Source organism: Delphinapterus leucas, chromosome 13 (assembly GCF_059928025.1).
Source record: "Delphinapterus leucas isolate spDelLeu-1000000601 "Yukka" chromosome 13, BTC_Dleu_Yukka2, whole genome shotgun sequence".
Classification (NCBI taxonomy): domain Eukaryota; kingdom Metazoa; phylum Chordata; class Mammalia; order Artiodactyla; family Monodontidae; genus Delphinapterus; species Delphinapterus leucas.
In genome coordinates, this window is record NC_143141.1 from 35,250,161 (window position 1) to 35,272,183 (window position 22,023).

Below are 22,023 nucleotides of genomic sequence, written 5' to 3' on the forward strand. Positions count from 1 at the left end.
TAGGAGAGGAAAGTATAAAGAATACCACTGAAATCAATCATGATATCAACTCCCTAAACACAAAGACTTCTTAACATTTTGGCATATTTCCTTTTACTTTTCTCACATTTATAACCATTCCCTTACCACTGGACACTAGCTGTTTCCAGCTTTTCAATATTATAAGCAATGCAGTGGGGATATCTTTACACACATCATATTATGGCAATACCTTTTTAAGGGCTGTGTATACATCCATCTCCACTTGCATCACAAATAAGTTAGATGAACCAATGAGTTGTTTCATGACATTTATACTAGAAAAGATAAAATAGAAGTAGTGAGCCTCTCCTCATGCACAAGCTAAAAGACCCTGGTGGAACTGAAAACTTTAAGTCTTTTTTATCAAAAGAGACTGTGGAATTAAAAATTACATCAGTCTTTTTGCCCAAGACAAAGAATCTATCTGAACATAAGGATACTTTTAGTTCAGACAGTATGCTGTGAAAGGTCTTTTCTTGCACTGACAAGGAAACCAAGAGCTTTGCTGTGCTAATTAATCAAGTTAAAGCAAGGTCCCAGTAAGATAAGTTTTAGTATGCTCTGATAAAGTGGCAGCCTTCCTCTTTTTTCTTTCCCCCTCATTCAATTTAAAAAAAAAAAAAAAAAAAAGACACTTGTCAAAATTCACTGAAAGAGATATATCTTCAAAGTCTATCTTTCACCTCTAGGCTTAAGAGAATTGCTTAGTCATAAAACATGTTTTTATTACTGTTAAGGAGATTAAAATCAAGAAATATGTGTTAGTTTAAATTTAGAATGGAAATAATATCACTAGCTGTTTTCTTTTCTTTTTTCCTTTTTCTTTCCTTCCTTTAAGCCACAAAAAGCCAGAAGATCATCTGGGGCTTTAAGATGACCACTATGATTTATCTTCCTTTTGAAAAAGCTCAACGAGAAATTATAAAAGAGAAAAAGTGTTTTCTAATGACTTTTTTTTTTTTTTAAATAAATTTATTTATTTATTTATTTTTGGCTGCTTTGGGTCTTTGTTGCTGTGCGTGGGCTTTCTCTAGTTGCAGCGCACGGGCTTCTCATTGTGGTGGCTTCTCTTGTTACAGAGCACGGGCTCCAGGCACGCAGGCTTCAGTAGCTGTGGCTCGTGGGCTCCAGAGCGCAGGCTCAGTAGTTGTGGCACACAGGCCTAGCCGCTCTGCGGCATGTGGGATCTTCCCGGACCAGGGCTCAAACCCGCGTCCCCTGCATTGGCAGGCGGTCTCCCAACCGCTGCAGCACCAGGGAAGTCCCCTAATGACTTTTAAACCAAACATACTGCAGAGCTTTGTTTATGCCTTGATATCATTAGGTGAGGATTTTTTGGTAGAATAATGCTTCTCAAACTTTTCTACCAAAGTACCTCTTAAGGGCAGAGGAAAGGAAAGGACCCAGGAATCCAGGAGTAGGCTAGCCATAAGAATAACATTTCTATTAATTTTTGTATTTCATCTTGTAAATCCAAAGAAACTTAATTCTCTCTATTCCACAATGTACTTAAACATAAAAATGTTTACTTCTCTCCTACTCCTCCCCACACCTCCCCCCAAAAATCATTAAAATTGACATCCCAGTAAGCTACGCAATGTTAAGGCTTTGGTTTTGCATATTTCCATCAGAATGCCACACATTCCTAGGGACATTTGTACCCTTGTCTCAGAAGCACCACTGTCAAGGAACTGCAAGCCTGAAAGTGACTGCACAGTCTACTGGCCTTTAAAAGTTCATTCCCACTCTGAATTTCTCAGACCCAGGGCAGATAAGTCATCTCCATTATTACAAATAAGCTCCTAGAGGGCAGAGACCATGACATAATCACCTCTGCCTCCTTCACAGCCCTTAACATAGTACCTTTACACACAGTAGACATTCAGAAATTATTTGTTGAAAGAAGGAATAATAAGCAAACTTAATTCAAAAGACCAACTTAATTGTGAATTTAATTTCACTAAGCTTAGCAAAAAGTTTAAAGCAATTTCCTCAAATGTAATTTCTCAATGGGAAAAGATAGTTTTTAAAATAAACTTTTAGATTCTCTAAGAGCCCAGCAAAAGTGAGGTAACCCTTTTTCTATAGTTTTATAGCAGCAATGAATTTTTCCATTAAAATTGTTTAAAGGAGTATTCATAATATACATTGTATCATTTACAACAAAGAAATTTGTGTAGCATTTTTTCAATTCATGATGTAGTCAAGATACCTTTCATTAAATTGTTCACTTTTTCATAAGCAATATATTTTCACTTTATACACAAATGTCTTGCATACTTGAACAAATGATAATAAAGTTATTTAAAATTCAAGTACCTGAGTTCTTTAAAAAGTTCAACATTCTGGTGAGTCATCAGATTGTTTAGAAGCCATTCAAGGCACCTGGAATTAAACATGGAATTATTACATTATATATCATGTATCTATGATTTATTAAGTAGTACTTACAGTTAAAATAAAAAAAGAATATTAATCTTTCTAGGACATGCGCAAATTTTTAAATTTAACAATTGGAAAGTTAGTATTGTTTTTGTCAGCAGTTAGTAAGGGAATATTCCCTTTATATTAAAAAGAGCATTTCTAATTAAGAAAACCTCATTTTCAAGTTTGTGTTAAATGGTTTATGAAGGGGTTTACATACTTCTATTACCTTCTTTATAATTTGAAAATGGGTACTGCAATTCTCAAGAATTAAAAACATTGCCAGTAGTTGCACTGATATACAGTCAGCCCTCGGTATCCGCGGGTTCTGTATCCATGGATTCAACCAACCGAGAATTGGAAATATTGGAGAAAAAAAAAAGAATTCCAGAATGTTCCAAAAAGCAAAACTTAAATATGCCGCAAGCCAGCAACTATCTACAAAGCATTTACGTTGTATTTGTAACTATTTACATAGCATTCACATTGTATTAGGTATCTATAAGTAATCCAGAGATGATTTAAAGTATACAGGAGGATGGTTATTTGCAAATACTGCACCATTAAATAAGGGACTTGAGCATCCGCGGATTCTGGTACCCACCCAGGTCCTGGAACCAATCCCCTGCGGATAGTGAGGGACGACTGTAATGACTATTATGCCCACTGCTTAAAAAAAGTTAATAGAGATGTGCTGTAAAGCGTGGCCATGGTTTTTATAAGCATGTATAACCCACCCACAATCACAAAGACCACACTTTTGAGGAATGTACTAAATAGTCCAAATGTAAAAACAGACCTTTTATAACAAATTCTATCCTCCCTTTTTTTCTCTCTTTTTAATACATTCTCTTAAGAAACCAAAGCAGCCAAATTCCCTAAAGCAGGATAAAAGGAAAAACAAGAAAGGTAACTCACTTTTTCTTTACAGAATCCAGTCCATAGGTCCCTGCTGATGTGTAATAGCCACATACGGTTTTCACATTAACTGTTTCCTTCATTGTCTCACCACACTGCTGTATTAAACCATCCTGTAAATATAAATAAGCACTGGAAAGGCCCATTTCACATGGGAAAAATAAGCTCTGAATATGTGCTTTTACATATTAAAAAGTAAAAAAAAAAAAAAAAAAGGAAGAAAGAAAGAAAACTCATAAGTGCAGCAAACCTAAGTCTTTTTATAAGTCCAGTAAAAATACCTAAAAAAATCCAGCAAGTATTAAACTAAATACTTGGAAGTGAGAATGGAAGGGAGGAAGTAAAAGCAGTAAGACAGAGGTGAATATTGCTATTCTCTCTTTTCTGTCCTTCCCCTCTCTGGGACCTTTGCAAATTTAAGCAGCATTCTGTCTGTTTTGCCTGTTCTTTTAAAACTAAGACCTCTTTATATAGTCAGATGACCAGGTGATGGGCTAGGTAAGTAAACAATATGAATCATCAGAAAGTTTTTATTAGTTTAAAACACCTATCAATACCTAAGAAATACACCTAAAACAAATATATTATTGTTTAAAACTTACAATGAATTTTTAATCTAAAATGTTTATATGGAAGATTTCAAATAGCTAACTTTATTTAATATATGGAAAGGACCCCATCATTTTTTACTCAAATTTCTGAGATATATTCATCATGCAAGTGTATTATTGTTAAGTAGTTAAATCATAAAGATAATGCAGAAAGTGAGTTAAGAACAAAACCAAAAAAGGATTAAAAGTTAAAAAATAAAGTATAATTATTGGAAATAAGTATTGAAAGGATCAAAACGTTTATAAAAAATCAAATTACCTCAGCCAAGGATATTTAGCAAGCTATTAACTAATACTTAAAATAAATCAGTATACAAAAGTCACATAAAAAGAAACAACTTTTTAAAATGATCAAAATAAAATGTTGACTCCACTGTGATTTTACACTTACCTGGAAGCCATTCTAGACTCCTTCCCTTTCCTTTTAATATCTCATCTGTCACCAAGTCCAGTGGATTATCCCTGCTTAACCTCTCCAGTAACCAGTTTTCCTCTCCATACTTTTTGCTACTACCCTCATTTAGACCCTCCCGTGGATTACTGCAATTGGTTTTTTTTCATTTTCTTCATATTTAATGGAATGTACAGTAATTTTAATATATCTAGTATAATTCTCCTAGATGTGGCAACAAATTTTTAATGGTAATATACCTTGAGTTTTTTTCTCATCATTATTTTTCTAATTTATTTATTTATTTTATAATTTTTATTGGAGTATAGTTGATTTACAATGTTGTGTTAGTTTCAAGTGTACATCAAAGTGAATCAGCTGTTGGTGGGAATGTAACAGGTTTTATACTCATCTTTCCTTCAGTTCATCCTTCACACTGTTCCCAAAGCATTCTGAAATATAACTTTGTCTTTCCCCTGATTAAAACTTTCCAAAAGTACTTATATGTAAAGTCTCAACTTCTTAAAAGGTATTGATTGAGGGGCTTTCGTGATCTGGTCTCTGCCTCCCTCTCTCCAACCCTTCTTATATTCTGTGCTAGATCTATGTTCCACTCAGATTCTCTAATCCTCCATTGTTTCATATTTCTAGGTCTTAGTTTTCTGTCTGAAATGTTCTTTCTTCCCCTCTCTTCTTACTTCACAAGATAAATACATTTTCAGTTTTTAAGGCTCAACCTCAAACACAACTTCTTTCTTTGACACCAACAGGTTAAACCAACCACTTTGTGCATCCACTAAATCCTACAGAAAGTTTATCATCACATCTATAATATTGGACAGCTCTTACTTTACCTTTGAGTCTGTATATCAACCCTCCCTCCCCCACTCTACACACTCATTATATTGTGAGCTTCTTAAAGGTGGGGATTATATCTTTATTTACCTTTGTATCTCTATGCCTAGCTTGACACACTGCTCAATACACTTCCGATGAATGAACAAATCTGTCATTCTACCAATAGATTATATACATTTAGGTGGTTTACACACAATTATTTCATAATTAAGAAAACATTTACATAGTAAGCACTCAATGTTTTCCAAACCCATGAACTATATGAATTAGTAATAAGCCACCTGCTTAAAACAGTCAAGATAAGTTATTAACGAATAGAAATCTGTAAATGGATTTAAGACAAGTACCTTCCTTCCACATTATAGTCATTCTAAGATATCCACACAGAAATAGCTTGCATTCATTTGACATAGGCATCAAGACCCGTCTCATTTGTAATAAACTGCTTTTCATTAAACATTTTAAATGACTTATCATGAATGGAATATTTATACATTTCATTTAAAAGTTATAAAAAAGCTAAGTTTTATTATGGTTTTTGGAACAGATACCTTGAAACAAAAATACAAGTGTGATCCTTTTTTTCAGTACTATGCATACTTACCAACTGCAGCATACTAGCTGCTGCCAAAATGGCAATAACTCGACTGGGCTTTATTAAGACATCATCTCGATACAATGACCCAAATGCCACCTGCAGTGCTTAAAGCAAAAGTACACAGGTAGAATGAAATAACAGTTATAGCTGTAAGAGCATTACAAAAATAACAATGACAGTCTTCATACACTAAGACATATGTCTAAATCTAGTAGGTACAGAAAAGGATAAGATTAGTATCATTAATTTAACTATTAGTAATGGTTATGGATTGATGGTGCTAATTTAATAACAATGTTATACATTTCCATCTGTTCTACCAAATCATGCTGGATTTTTCTACAACTAATCTTGACATTAGTTAGTGGTCAGAATTAAGACACCCTTGGAAAAAGTTTTATAAAGATATCCCTGAGTAAACCAATCATTAAGTACAACTACACAGACCCAATGATAATCTTAACCCTGGTGCTTTCAGTGCTTTACCACTGGGGAGTGTGGAAAAGCTCCTGGTCCTATGCATGCCACACTCTCACCCAGCTGCCACAGCTATTTAAGTCTGTCCACCCTTTTCTCTACTGCCGTTCTCATGCATGCCCTACATGGTTTGCTTTATAATGTTCCTTTCTGTTTGCCTATGAGGTGACTGCTGGGTACTTCCACTTCAGCTATCAAAGACAGGAGCAGGAGCACTAGGACAGGAGTTAGGAGACCTACAGTCTGATGTAGGCTCACTAAACCGCTCTGAGACCTAAAGTAAGTCTCTTAAATCCTCTGGACCTCAGCTTCCTCATCTAAGGTCCTTACAGCTCTAAAACAATACTGACTACATGATTCATATACTTATTCCCAGAAAAGGTCTTCATATATAGGGAATAATCAGTGAATAATGTTTATTGGCTTATTGTTTATTGGTCATACTTCTCCTTCCTTCACTCTACATCCTCTATATCCCAGGCAGATATATTTACAAACATGAAGTAAACAGATTGATAAGGCTGACATGACTAAATAGATTAAAGATACTAGAACAGAACTGATAAACTCTGGAGTAAATTAATATAAAGTTGTCACCTTAGGGTGTTAAATGGAGCTTTTCTCTAGCCAACAAAGTTAGAAGAAAATATTTATTTTCTGTCAAAAGAATACAAAATTTATGTTTTTATGATTTTTGCATAATAGTAATCATGGTGGCGGTTACCTTCTATATCAATATTCTGGTCTGGAATCTCCAGTTCAATAATATTCATGCTGGACTCCTTCCATGAACCACTGAACATACTAGAAAAGTAGCCAGACTTAAAAACAAAAACAAAAAACACACTTATGCAGTACTTTCTGTGTCTTCCAAATTATTTTCCCATTTCTAACTCTAAGCAACTATTCTATCAAAACTAACGCATCATATTATTTCAAGAGAAAACAAACTGCCAGATAGGAGAAAAGAAATTAAGATAAGGACACTTATTAGGTTTATCAAAATACTTTAATTATTGAAAACCAAACCAAATTCTCGTATTACTATCTGAACTGACTTCCTATGTTACTATTTGAACCAACTAAGCTTTTTACTTAGTTGAACAATTTCTGAGTATATTACATGAATATGTTTTCCTTTTCAATAGCATTCTAAATTCAAGCTTAGAAATTATATCATATATTTAAGTATCTCTCATAAACATATAACAACACACAACGTGGATACAAAATAATGTACTGAGGAAGAGAGAAGAGAAAACTAAAAGCTGTTGAGTCCTTACTCTATCTCAGTGGCTATAAAGGGTCCAGACCAGTCCCAAGTCAACACTAATTGGATGATCCCCAAGGAATTAGGGAAAATCCAAAGTTTAGTTTTATCTTATAAAAAAAATTCCAGAATGAATCTGAATTATTGGAAAGACATCAGAATGGATGAAGTCTTTAGTTACCTTCTAGGTAGCACCTCCCATAACTAGAATTACTTTGGAACGGATCAAATACTAACTACTAATTTTTAAAAATTTACTGAGTGTGTAGTTTAAGGCACTGTGAATATAGCAGAAAACAAAACAGATGTTTCTGTCCTCAGGGGACTTATAATTTAGCATGTGTCTTGCACTATGATCAATCCAGTTTCTCTTGAGAGGGAAAGCCTTAACAGAGGCATTTTCACCCTTGAATTCACAAAACTGCTTTCAGAGATCAAAAAGAAAGATATGGACCATGTCCTCAAGTTAAGACCAGTATTCTGATATAGTCTCTGGGGTATATAATGCAAGCCAAAGTAAACTTGTTCAAAAAAATTAAATAAAAAACATGATTAAAGTGTAAGAGAAAAAATTCCTTTCAAATGCTTCTACTGAAAAATCTTATACTATACCATCTTACCAGTAATTACTGTCATATCGTGAAGAGGAGAGGGAAAATATAAGCTCCATAGGATAAAAAGTGAATTGTTCACTGTTCTATTCCCACTGCCTTGAAAACAGATTTGATGAAGGAATAAATGATTAAAATATTTGAGCCATTAGAACAACATTTTCTTTTATTTTGAAAGTCTTGAATCTTTAAAATGGGGTGGCTGATAATAATATTTTCACAGATATCAAACAGGTATATCAGCTAAATGACTTAGTCCATATACTTTTTTGGTTTTGGTTTTGGCATTTTCCAGGAGAGAGGGAAGAGTAAGTGCCAAGAACTTTCCATTTACATTCAGTCTTAACTACAAAGCAACATTTCAGCTGAATTTATCCAACTGAAATAATCATATACAAAATAAACAAATTCAGCAATCCTAACTTAAACGTTGAATGGTTTTTCCCTTTTTGTCAACAGAAGGCACCAAAATAAGTACCTTATTGGAGTAATGACAAAAAGGCTGGTATGACAATGAAAACTCAAAATCTGTTTTCTAGACCAAACTAAGTTTTCACTAACAATGTTCACCATATCTCTTACAAAACACGACTCTTCATCAGACAGGACTTAAACAACAAATGTTCATGCAAAAGATTACTGTGAAATGCAATGAGAAAGAACAAAACTTATAAAAGTGTGAGTTGTTTTAAGTGACTACCTTGGTTACTCAAATATATAGTAAAATAAAATACTTACTTGACATAAATATATTTTGTGTAAGCTCCACTCCTCTCCTAGAGCACAAATCTTAATGTCACTGTTTTCACCATTTAAAAATAATGTTTGATAAATATATTTGGATGTACTCTTCAATTTTTTCCTGTTAAAAGAAATGCAAACGTTACATATATGTAAAACTGAATGTTTTACTGATTTTGCATGTAACTCAAAATACTCCTTTTGCTCAATTTCTATTAAATAGAACCAATTTGTCCACTGTATAAAAAGATAGAGGGATATTATATATTCAAACGTGCTCATGTATGAAAGGGTACATAAGAAACTAATAATAGTGGTTATCTGTGGGGTACTCTATTCCCAAGAGGGGGAATAGTGGATAGATGGGGGCAGCGTGGAAGAGAGACCTTTCACTATACAGCTTTTAGCAATTTCTGATTTTTGAACTAAGAGAATTACCTATTCAATAAAGAAAAGTCAGCATGGTGATTTTTGCGTATTTCCTTATTTAGTAACCAGCACTATGGATGATGTAATACAGTTGCAATAATACTGCTATGCAACTACAAAATGAAGAACAAGAATAAAAATTTCACCCTACACAAGTAATTTTAAAAACAATTTACATTTTATCTTATTTTAGTATCGAACTATTCTTAAACTCCTTAAAATGTCTTTTTCCCCACATTGGACAAATGGTTTGCAGCCTTAGACCAAAGGTTTTCAAAATTATGCTCAATGGAGAAGTGTCTTAGGGGCCACCAGGGAGAGCCGAGGTGTGAACTCTGGGCATCCCATCTAACTTCAACCAGAGCAGCATCATATATTATATTTGTAAACAACTTGGATTTGTGCATAAGATTTAATTTAAAGGAAGAATTGTTATTTTTGTTTTGACAGTCATTGCTCAAGATGGTTCAGTAAGTAAGCAAAGCCCTAGGCAGAGACTGATCAATATCTTTTATATTCCTGGCCAATCCTGATAGCTTTCCTAGTAAAATTTTTAAATCTTTTTAAAAAATGAAGTAATTGTTTCAGATGGTGTCTTAAATCAGTGTATTGAACACCCCTTCCCAGCAGACGGTAAAAAATGTACATGCTTCAGTGCAGACAGACTTGGGTTTGAGTCCCAGCTCTACTACCACAGCTCAGTTACCTTAGATGTGAAAAGAGGATATTACTATCCACTTCATTGGGTTACTGTAAGAAATAAATGAGACAATGTAGTTTTCAGTTCCTGACAGCACTCTCCCCAAATTATATGAAAAGATTAAAAGTACAGAAAGGAATAAACCCACAACGGGAAAAAGGTGAGGGTGGGCTTATCACATGATGAGAGAATTCCATGGATCTGGAAGTTAGAAAATAAACTGGAATGGAAAAGAGCAGTGACAACCACAGCCCAAAAGATATCACGGTCTAGGATGGACGTTGAAGCCCATCTGCCCTTCAGAACCGTGGGCGTAGGGATGGGGCTGGGAGGATGAGGTCTCAAGGGAAACAGAAGGCAGAAGTGAGGAGTGAGGCAAAAAATGGGGAAACTTGTTCCCCTAATGGCCTCCCCCACTCTCTATGAACACAGAGTACAGATAACTTATACAAACAGATTCCAAGGTTTTTCTAGAAAGAAACAGAACAAATCTATCAGGAAGATCTAAGACTTTGGTGTAGGTGTTGGTGCCCCAGACAAAGCAATCCTCACTCTGGCATTTGAGGAATCTGTAGCCTGTTAGCTCCCAACCTATTCACCCTAAATCATGGTTCCCAAACTGTGTGCCAAAGCACCTGGAGCACCACAGCAAATTCAGGGATGCATGTGGAATATTCCAAAATTAAAGGAAATCACAGCAACATCTTTCAGATACCATGCAATCTACGCTATTAAGTTGTTTGGACCTAACTATGAGATATTTCTTTAGGACCAGAGGTGCCATGAAAAAAATTACTGAGACACTAAGGGCACTGTGAACCAATAAGGCTTGCGAATCTCTGCTCTAAAACAAAGCATGCCCCACCCATATCCAACTTAGTAGTCAGTCTTCCTACTCAAAGGGAAGGCCCAGCAGAAACAGATCTATTTACTCAAAACACACACACACACACACACACACACACACACACACACACACGTGACTCATTCTGAAGCAGACAATCAAGGATCTCTCAACATGAGGAAAATTAACAGCATTAAAGACTATTTTAAAAAAGAGAAAAATTGGCATCAGGGGAAACATATAATTCAGGGAAAACAGAACTTAGAAAAAAAACTCTAACACTCTAATTATAACTAGTACATCTAGAGAGTTAAGATTACTACATTTATAAAATAATAGGATGCTAAGCTAAAGTATTACTCAGAACAAGGGGGAAAAAAAAAGAGATCTTTGGGACCAAAACCACAGTTGCTGAAATTCAAAAAAACAAAAGGGAAAGTTAAGGAAATTTCCCAGAACACAAAGCAAAAAAGACCTAGAAAGGAAAAAAAGAAAAGAGAAAAGAGGTACAATCCAAGAAATCCAAAATCCAGTTAAGAGGGGTCCAAGAAAGAGAAAACAAAGATAACAGGAGAAAGAGAATTGCAGAAGAAAGTTTCCCCAAACTAGTCTCCAGATTGCAAGGATCCACCAACTACCAAGGCCATTAAAAGACCTACAGTTAAGCACCTTCTAGTTAAATCCCAAAATACTAAAGAAAAAATTCCAAAAGTTCCAGAGAGAAAAAGTCACCTAAAAAGAAAAGAGAATTAGACCAGCATCACATTTTCTCATCAGTATGGTAGGCTAGAAGACAATGAATTAATACCATCAAAGACATCAAAAGTTATTTTAGATTTCTGCACCCAATCAAAAGATGACTAAAGTGAGAGATTAAATTTACAACTAGATAAGCACAAATTACCTTCTTTTGCACCTTTCTTAGGAAAATATTTGAGGATGTAGTTCCCTCAAATGAGTTCAGAAACAAAAAGACACAGGCTACAGAAAACAGTGGATCCGATCCTAGAGACAGAGTCAAAGTAAGTCCCAGGATAAGTGTAGACCTAGAGAGCAATGGATCCAGATTGGAACAAGAAGATGCAGGGACCCAGGAGGGAGGTCTTGGGTTTAGAGAAGAAGGACTCCATGCAAGTGTGTTAGGAAAGAGAAAAATCTGAAGATATGATGAAGGAATATTATTATTTTGTCAATGGCGGGGGTGGGAGGGAAGGCAGTCAGAAAGTCTAAGAAAATAAAAAAGCAATACAAAAAAGTATTGTTCTAATAAGCTACAAATGAAAATAGGGCCCAACATGATGGAATGTAAAAAAAAAAATTCCATTTAATTATGAGGTTAGAAAATTTATCCCAAGAGAAAAACAAGGGGTTGTGACATTGGACCCAAGATGTATGATTTATAATCCTAGCACACTACTTGACTCTGCAGTGAACAATATTTACATAGCTATAACAACAACTAACTGTTTACTAGATTTCAATGTTTAGAGACAACCTATGAACGAAAAACTAAAGATCTGGTTGCCGAACAGTTGAGTTTTAAGTCTTGTTAACGTAAAAGTAAAACATGCACTTGACAAAAGGTATAAGGTAGAGAAGGTGGGCCTGGAGGCCAAGGCTTTTCATGGAGTTGTTAGTTGAGGTGGAAGCGCACGAGACAACCTCAGGAAGCATATTAGTGCCAACATACAAGATTTTCTTACACCCTTCATCCATGCTGAGCTGAATAAACTAGGCATCTTGTACTGATACAACACATACTAGACTCGGACATGCATTTTCCAACAAAAATTTGCTTTAGAAGCTTTCCATTCCACTCATGTAGTTCAGCGGTTGGCAAACTTTTTCTGTAAAGGTCTAGACAGTTAATATTTTCAGCTTCGTGGACCAGACAGCCTCCAAGCTAGTTTTGTTGGCACGCCAGCGGGCAGTTTCTCGCTTGCCAGTCTCAGCCTTCCACATCTTAGCAAACTCCATTACCATCCAGTGGGCCACAACTCCTCCAACATCTGAATCTCAGCTTGGGAAAGGTGGTCCTAGCCCAAATTTGTTCCTTCCTTGGGCATTCTGTCTCAGTCCTAGAAGTAGTGACAGCTCCCTATGTCCTCTATTCCTGTATTTTTTAGAGATCTCTTTACCTTAGTAACTTACCTTTAGTAGTTAATCGCTTATTACTTCCTAATAATAGTTATATTAAACTTTCCCTGTTCAAATTACTGTGTGATTTCTTTGAAATGGACCCCTAACATATATATTTCTATAGTGACACTGAATGCAAGTGGTCTAAATACTAATTAAAAGACAGAGATTATCCTATTGGATTTTTAAAAAATCAAGACCCCACTAAATGCTGTCTACAAGATACTTAAAGACACAGGTTTAAAGGGAAAGAGTGGGAAAGGATGTAACATTTAAACACTTATCAAAAGAAAGTGCCAGTGGCTATAGTATCAGGAATGTAAATGTCTTTACATTTTGTAAAGATAAGGGGAGCCAATTCATCAAGGAGTCCTAATATTTACTGAGTGCTTCCATACCTGGCACTGTGCATCGCATGCATTCTAATATTTGTCAAGTCCTATAAGGCAAGTATTAGTATCTCCATTTTACATATGAGGAAATAAGGCTATTAAGTGCAAAGTACAGACTAGAACTCAGAATCTGAGCTCTTAAAATACTAATTCTCCAAAAAGGTAACTGAACAGTTTGGAAGTGGGGGTCCACTTTTGTAAATATAAACATTCATACATAAAACTGTATGAAGGGATTTATAAATCAAACTACTAACAGAGAATGTTTATGATACTCTTATTTGACAATAAATATGTAACACGTGTAGCATAAAATTTTAGAATCTTTCAAAGTTTCGTTTAAAAAATTACATCTATGTGACCCACTGATGGCCTTTAAAAAAAGAGCAACCGGATTTTTTATGTGAAAATTTATTCCACTTATAAACTACATTTTAGTTCACAAGTAAATATTCCGTTTTTCACTTCTTCTAAAAAAGGTTAAGCAAGCTGCCTTACATATCCACGGTCAACGACTTCGAGTACTAGAGACGTTGAAAGACTCTGTTCCTAGTGAGGAACAAATGTACACAGTACTGATAAATTTCACCTGTACAGCGAGAGCTCCTGTTTGTAATCACTTCCCTTCCACTGTGGACCGACAACAGGGGTGCCCACTTCAGAGCCTAAATTTACGTGTCTTGGACCATAGAAGGCAGCCGGATGCAAAACAACTTATTCTACTGCCACCCACTCAGAGAGGACCAAGGTGTACTCCGAAGGGCCAGCCGGCCGGCCCTGTCTAAGGTTTAATGAGGCGCAAGCTCTAGCTTGGCGTTTCTCAGTCTCGTCTTGGGGCTGTAGCACCACCCTGGCGGCTCTGTGGTTTACAAACCAGAATACCGGGCGTCTCCCCAGGTGCTTCCCATCCGCCCTGCATCGGACCGGCTCCCAGGTCTGCCCCATCAAGGGCACATCCGCTCTTCACAGGCTGGGGAGCGCCGCAGCCCCCGAAGCCCCCCGGGCACCGGGCTCATCCCCAGGCCGGACCGCGGGAGCCGCCCAACAGGTGCGGGCGCGTCCCCCCACGTACCTTCGAGGGGTGTTGAGGAGTCGCTGCTGCTCGTCCCCTTCCTCCTCATCCTCGTCTGTCTCGGAATCGGGGTGACAGGAGCAGAAGGCCTCTCCGCTCCGCTTGCGCTTACGGCTGCCCGGACAGTAACAGAAGACGTGGGCGGCCGCGTCGCCACCACTCTCCAGCCTCCGGGCCGAGCCCCCAGCTCCAGAACCCGGCTCCTGCTGGCCTCGGGCTCGCCCCGGCTGGCGCAGCACTCGGCTGCTCAACGAGCCCATGGGTCACGGCTCGCCGACAGTTCAGGGAGCGCACCTCAGGGAGCCCAACGAAAACGGTCTCCCGCCATGGCCCGACCACCACCGCCGGCCTCCACGTAGCGCGCGTGCCTACACCGCCACCTTCTCACGCGCAACCCCGACCGTTGCGTTGGACGCTACCGCCTCCATCCTCCGCCACGCCCACCGCGTCTCGCCGCGCCTCGCGCGCGGACCTCAGGACCTTGCCCCCAGACTTTCGCAATAAAGCGCGGACCGTAGAGCGCATGCGCACGGCGAGCCTCCGGAAGGGGCGGGGGGAGGCGCGTATACGTCACGGATAGAGCCTGCGCAGAATGGGATGAGGGCGGGAGCGCGGACGTGCGTGTGCAGATTGGCGCTTTCTGCCGTGAGGTCAGCTAGGCCCACCTGCAATCCTGAATTGGGGGCCGGGCTAGCTTTTAGAATTACTTTATACATCCCTTTGTGTTAGCAAGACCGGCAATTCCACCTCGTTTGTTCTTTCTGCGAAGGTTCCTTAAGCTCCAGATGTCTACCGGGCCCTGTGTTAGGCAAGGAGCAAAAAAGACATTGCTGTTTGGGGTCATCTTTGGAGGAGTTCACCAAAGATGAAAGTTCACGCCCTGCGCAGGCTTTCCAACAGAGGAGGACCTAGAATGTGGAACTTTGCTATGCCCTCGGGTTTCTTAAGCAGCACCTCTCCGCTGCCCTTAACTGATTATGGCAACCGTTCCATTCTCTCTTTTCCTTCCCTCCCAGCGGCAGTGGGATGTCTGAATAGGGTCTGAACCGGGACTGTCAGGTTTTAAAGTGCCTTCTGGAGACCCAAGCAAAATTTACAGGTGTCTGAGCAAAAATTACAGGTGTATGCCTGGAGTTTGCAGCCATTGCTATGGACCCTGGACAGTCAGCTTTCATTCCCTGATTCCCTTCGGCTACTTTTTTTTTTTTTTTTTTTAGCATTTTTATTGCAGTGTAATTGTTTGACAACGTTGTGTTAGTTTCTGCTGTATAACAAAGTGAATCAGCTATATGTATACATATATCCCCATATCCCCTCTCTCTTGCGTCTCCCTCCCACCCTCCCACACTTCTAGGTGGTCACAAAGCACCGAGCTGATCTCCCCGGGTGATGCAGCTGCTTCCCACGAGCTATCTATTTTACTTTTGGTAGTGTATGTATGTCAATGCTACTCTCTCACTTGGTCCCAGCTTACCCTTCCCCCCTCCCTGCGTCCTCAAGTCCATTCTCTACATCTTTATTCCTGTCTTTATTCCTGTCCTGCCCCTAGGTTCATCACCCTTTGGCTACTTTCTAAATAAAATGTTTATAATGAAAATATTTATAATGAAATACCATAAATGAAATATTTATAGTGAATTACTCAAATCGAGTAATATGATAAATACCTATCACCACAAGTATGATAACTCAAATTTTAATAAAAACTTCAATGTATTATACTTGTTTTGATTAATTCTTTTAAGTAGAACAATACAGATAGGCAGAAGCTCCCTCTCCATCTCAGTCTGTTTCTCTCCCTCCACTCTAGTGACCACTATCCTCAGAATGGTGTATATCATTATTCCCATGCACGTTCTTATACGTGTACCCATAGCAATACGTTTTCTTTTGCACGTTTAGACATGTAAATTAAATGGAATCATTCATACCTATCATTTTGCACCTTTCTTCTCTCTCAAAATTATACTGTTGAGACTTATTCAATTAACAAATCTATAGTTAATTTTCACTGCTCTTGTGTGACACCCAAAATTTATCCTTTCCCTCACTGAGGGAGTTAGGTTGTTTCTACTTTACTGCTCTTATAGAGAAGCATTAAACACCATGTGCAAGAGAGTCCCCACATAGGTCCCCAGAAGTGAATTTGCTGGGAACGTTTCAACTTTATTATCTGTTGCCAAATTGCTCTCTGAAATGACTGCACCAGTTTATACTCCCATCAGCGGTGTATGTAATTTGGACATCACAGTGTACTCTCTCTGCGAACTGAACTGAGAGAGGCTAGCAGAGGCAGCTTGGTGGAGGTAGAGGGTAGGGGAGAAGCAGAAAATGATTGCTGCTAGGGGATCAGCCTGCATGCCCAGAATTTGTCAGCACAAAGGATACGCATGGAACAAATGTGGGCCCCCTATAAGACAGCCAGCATGGAATCATCTTAGATCCTGTCTAAAAGGCCTGGGTGGAAAGACAAACAGACTTCAGCACAAACAGCTTGAATTCCTAGGGACTGAAAAAGGAGAACTGCATTTGCTTTGCCAAAGGAACTAAAGATGAGTATTTTACTGGTGATGGAGTTGTAAAGGAACTCAGGAGAACGCCAACAAGAATCAGCTTTAAACATCTGACAGAACTAAAAAACAAAAAACATCTGACAGGGTCACACAGCATTGATCATCTACCACCACAGCACTAACAGATAAGAACTTTCCTGCTCCCATTTACTCTCCTCCCTTCTGCTAGGTAGGGGAGGGGAAGGTAGGGTCTAGAAAGAAGACTAGGTGAAGAAAGAAAAGAAGCCCACCATATCACCCTCCCCAAACTCCAGCTTCCTGCTGGCAATAAGCCAGATCTGAATGAGGGGAGAAGCCTCAACTGTAAATGAAGTTTGGAATTTTGACTGAAAACATTAATTGCTGAAATGACACAGTTCTATAGTAGGAATTTTTAAAGCCTAAGAATGACCAGAAAAGTCACGACCCTATCCTCTATCTGAATTTTCATATAAAGACAGGAGAAGAACTGGACCCAATGAATAAATGTAAATAGACAGTGGGAGAAAAATAACAAAGTTGCTTCCTAGTTATATTACAAAGTCATGCTTGTTCAGTACATCAATCATTCCTCCAGGGTGGCTTTAACCTACTCTGTAGAAAGCTTCCCATCAACATATGTAATTTGTTTTAAAATTCTGGCTAAGCCCTATATAATTTAAAGATAACCCTCCCCCCAAATTTGTAATGCTTCCAAAGCCAAATAACGTTAATTTGGAAATTCCATGCTCTTCTGGGTAGGTATTGAAGCAGCAGTACTATTTCCTATAATTAACTGGAATGACTAAGTATTCATGTAAATAGCTTTCACCAGTAGTCAAGCACTTGTAATAGGCAAGTAGAAACAAATCCTTATATTTCACCCATCAAAATACAACAAATAACTATAGAATGAAGAAGACAAATATTCTTATTTAATATGAATGTTCTACTTAGAACCAAGAGCATCACTCATTTCCAGAGATAACTTAAATATACTATTTTATATCATTAAGTAGTGTTTGGTATATATGAACATTAGTTTTACAGCAGTAGAGGTACATCAGATTAAATACGTTATTTTTCCTAATGTTGTACTTTCTAATAGAAATTGAGTAACACAAATCCTTCAAAAATATCTACTTTCAGAGTCCAGGATGAAAAAACTCACAAGCAGAAAAGTCAGTCAGAGAAAGCATACACCTCATTTGAAAGGCACTGTGTTTTATTGAAATTATTTTTCCATGTTGTATACAAAGTGAACTTTTAAATTAAATCCAAGTACACCTTTACAGTAATTCTAGAGTTGAAAGGCACAGTGCAAGTATAAATTACTACAAATCAACAAAATTGAAAATGATTTTAAAAATTTTGGGCACAAAAATTTTTCTTTAAGTAAAAATAAATTCAGAGCACTACACCATCACCAGAATACACAGTTTGACACAATTCTTTCACATTCATCTTCAAGCTGGATCAATACCATTATTATTATTTTATTATATTGTTATTATTAACCATAATATTGTGGAATGTTCAGCATTTATGTTTGGTAACCAGACATATATGATCTGTATAACCACACTTAGAATTGAATTCGTTCAGAAGATTTGGTGAGTTTGGTATACTTTAACCTGGAGAGACTGAGATGGTAACATAAGATGTGATGGAGGAAGTCTCTAATGCCAAACTTAGTAAAGATCAACTAACACTTTAGACAAAAATCTAAACAAAGGAGATCTGTGGATGCTTTCAAACTATGACATGTAAAATAGCAAATTGGATAGATTTTCTTACTAACTAGATGCTCACAATTTCAAATCAAGAAATTACTAGCCACTCTAAAAATAGAATTAGGGAAGAAATGTGATTTTAGAACAGTCTTCCAGTCTTCCATTTCAACAGTTTTCACCAAAAAGAAAATATGAAATAATTTAATATATTCCAATTTCTGTGAAACACAAACAAGGAAGAAATCTGTTGAAAACATGGAGCACATTCTTATTTCTAATTTAAAATCTCCTTTTAGGTTTTATAAGCTTTGAAAAGCAAGTACAGCTTTAAAGCATCATAGTGAGTAATTATAGATGAATAATAATGCAGTCTATATCTTAGGAGGCATCTGTAGGCATTTTAATTGGAAATAACCATTCTGAGATAATGCTAGTAGCAGTGTAGAAAAATGAAGTTAAAAAAAATTCAAAGTGTAGGGAATCCTCCTATCCTTTCTGGATTTTATTTTAATCATCTCCTCCACAGAGAATGAGCAATACCTTCCTGTAGTCTCCAGATGTATCACCCTGGGGACAAGGAAAGCACAGTTACAATCAGATAAATGGGTTTTAAAATAGAATACACAGCTCAAAGTCATCTAGGTTAACTTTTTCAGTCTTGCCGGGATCTTTCTTAGAGAGGTTTTTTTTTTTTAAATGACATTTGTTATTTTTTATTATAAAAAGAACACCTGTTCAATGTAGAAAATAGACATAAAAGAATATAAAAACATCATCTATAATTCTAACATCTAGAGGTTACTCTGCCTAACATTTTGGTTTTTGCATATCCTTCCAGACTTTTTTCTATGGATATAGATTCCTACATGATGGGATTGTAGTATTCTTCCATATTCTACTTTTTTAAACTTCTATGCCTATTTCCCTATTTTAATTTATTAAGTACTCTTCCACAACATCATTCCTTAATGGTTACAGAGTATTCTATTGTACATAGGTAAAATAATTTATTTGATTACCCCCCATTGGATATTTATGTTTTTTTCCAATTTTTCACTATTATAAACACTGCTGCAATAAACATACTATAAATTTTTGTGCATTTTTAAATGATGTATTCAGGATAAATTTTCATAAAATGGGAATTATCAGATTAATGATCATGTATTTTCTTTGAATATGGGTTGCAATATAGCCTTCCAGAAATGTGCTATAATTTTTACATAGAATTTCTCATGGCCTAAATAATAGATCAATTTTTGCTAGTGCTTCATGGGCACTAGAAAAGATGGGATGGGATTCAAAGTTTAATGTATATCCATTAAAATCAATCTTAATACACCCTTGTTTATACTTTGTCTCATTGATCTGCCAAAAGAGAAGGATGTGTTAAAGTCTATCTAGCATAGTATTTCCATCAGTGTCTTCTTTTGGAGCCTCAAGTTTCTTATTTATATATTTGAATGCAATACTATTTGGCAACTAACGTTTTATGGTAATTTAATCTTTGTTGTAAATTGTTGCTTTTATCAATATAAAGTGATCTATTACTTTGTCCTATTTAATGCTTTTTCCCCTTAAATTCTTCTTTTTACTTATAGTATAATCCCTGCTTTCTTTTAGTCAAATGTTCTTTTCCCTGGCCTTTTCTTTTTAAAGCTTCTTACATATCACTGTATTTCAATTGTTCCTTATAAACAGCATGGAGTAGGATTTTATATTTTTACCTAACCTGAGAGTTTATTTATTATTATAACTTACATTTGTAACCTTACTCCTGTCTTTTTTCTATTATTTACATATTTTCTATTTCTATTCTGTTTCTTTTGACAATTTTTATTGAATGGGCAATGTATTCTTTATTTTAAATTTTTTCCAGTGTTGTGTGAGTGTGTGTATACACATATTAACGTATTTATATATATACAAACATATAATGTAAATGTATTTATTGTGCTGTTTCCCCAGTCAATCAATATTTTTTACCCCATCATTTTAGTGTCTGTATAGTATTCCACTGGATAGATTTCCCATAATTTGAGTCATTCCCTATTGGTTAATAAAAATTAAAATAATGTGTAATAAACTCTGTAACTTAAGCAAGAACTTCCTATTCCCCTTATACTCCAGCCCCTGGTAAACTCTAATCTACCTTCTGTCTCTATGAATTTACCTAGTCTAAATATTTCATGTAAGTAGAATCATATACAGTATTTGTCCTTTTGTGTCTGGTTTATGTCACTTAGCATGTTTCCAAAGTTCATCCATGTATCGGAAACTTCATTCACATTATGTGTGTATATATCACGTTTTGTTTATCCATTCACCTGTTCATGGACCCTTAGGTTGTTGCCACCTTTTGGCTATTATAAATAATGTTTACATTGGTGTCCAAATACCTGTTTAAGTCCCCTTTTTCATTTCTTTTGAGTATATACCTGGAAGTGGAATTGCGGGGTAACATGGTAATTCTATGTTTAAATTTTTGAGGAAGCGCCAAACTGTTTTCCACAACAGCTGCACCATTTTACATTCACACCAGCAATACACAAGGTTCTAATTTCTCCACATCCTCTCCTACGTTTGTTATTTTCCATGTTTTAAAAATTATAGCCATCTTAGTAGGTACGACGTGGTATTTCACTGTGGTTTTCATAATGATGTTGAACAGCTTTTCACGTGCTTATTGCCCATTTGTATATCTCCCTTGGAGAAATGACGATATTTAAATCCCTTGTCATTTTTTAATTGGGTTGTTTGTCTTTTTGTTATTGAGTTTTAGGAGTTCTTTATATATTCTGGATAGTAAACCCTTACTAGATATTATTTTCTCCCATTCTGTGGATTAGCGCACTTTTATCTTATTATTTTGCCTAAAGATATTCTTAAATATATAATAACTAAGTAAGAGGTATAGTTTATTTTTTAAACATTTATTGGCAAGTTGCCTCCCCGGAAAGTTAGACTAGTTTATAGTGCTTCCATAAGAGACGGTGAGATTTTCCCAAGCCTTTCTCAATGCTGGTTATGACCTCTTTAAACTTTGTTAAGGTATTAGGTGAAAAATGATGATTTGCTTTTATTTGCAATCCCTTGTATATTAGTGAGATTAAACATTGTACATATTTATTGTCCATTTGTGTCTCATCTTTCATGAAGCTCATGTTTTCTTTCTGTCCAGTTTTCTTTTTGGATTTTTCTCCTTGTTCTTAGTAATTTGTACAAGTTCCTCATATAGGGATATTAACCCTACATTATAAGTA

General features: G+C 36.5%; 2 protein-coding genes across 4 annotated transcripts in view; both read right to left on the bottom strand.

Moving 5' to 3' along the window:
• The window catches only part of GMCL1 (germ cell-less 1, spermatogenesis associated), a 49,720-nt gene extending 34,473 nt beyond the window's left edge, over positions 1 to 15,247 (bottom strand). Inside the window, exons 1-7 of the mRNA XM_022561244.2 lie at positions 14,497 to 15,247; positions 8,918 to 9,041; positions 7,023 to 7,119; positions 5,828 to 5,925; positions 3,364 to 3,476; positions 2,341 to 2,406; positions 212 to 296 (exon numbers count right to left, since the gene is read on the bottom strand). Coding sequence (XP_022416952.1) covers positions 212 to 296; positions 2,341 to 2,406; positions 3,364 to 3,476; positions 5,828 to 5,925; positions 7,023 to 7,119; positions 8,918 to 9,041; positions 14,497 to 14,756 — 843 coding nt within the window. The 5' untranslated portion in view covers positions 14,757 to 15,247. The remainder of the gene's footprint in view (positions 1 to 211; positions 297 to 2,340; positions 2,407 to 3,363; positions 3,477 to 5,827; positions 5,926 to 7,022; positions 7,120 to 8,917; positions 9,042 to 14,496) is intronic.
• A 2,984-nt stretch (positions 15,248 to 18,231) lies between these two features.
• The window catches only part of ANXA4 (annexin A4), a 73,789-nt gene continuing 69,997 nt past the window's right edge, over positions 18,232 to 22,023 (bottom strand). For all 3 annotated transcript variants that reach the window (XM_022561236.3, XM_089923053.1, XM_089923054.1), the window contains one exon: positions 18,232 to 19,327. In XM_022561236.3, coding sequence (XP_022416944.1) covers positions 19,268 to 19,327 — 60 coding nt within the window. In that variant the 3' untranslated portion in view covers positions 18,232 to 19,267. The remainder of the gene's footprint in view (positions 19,328 to 22,023) is intronic.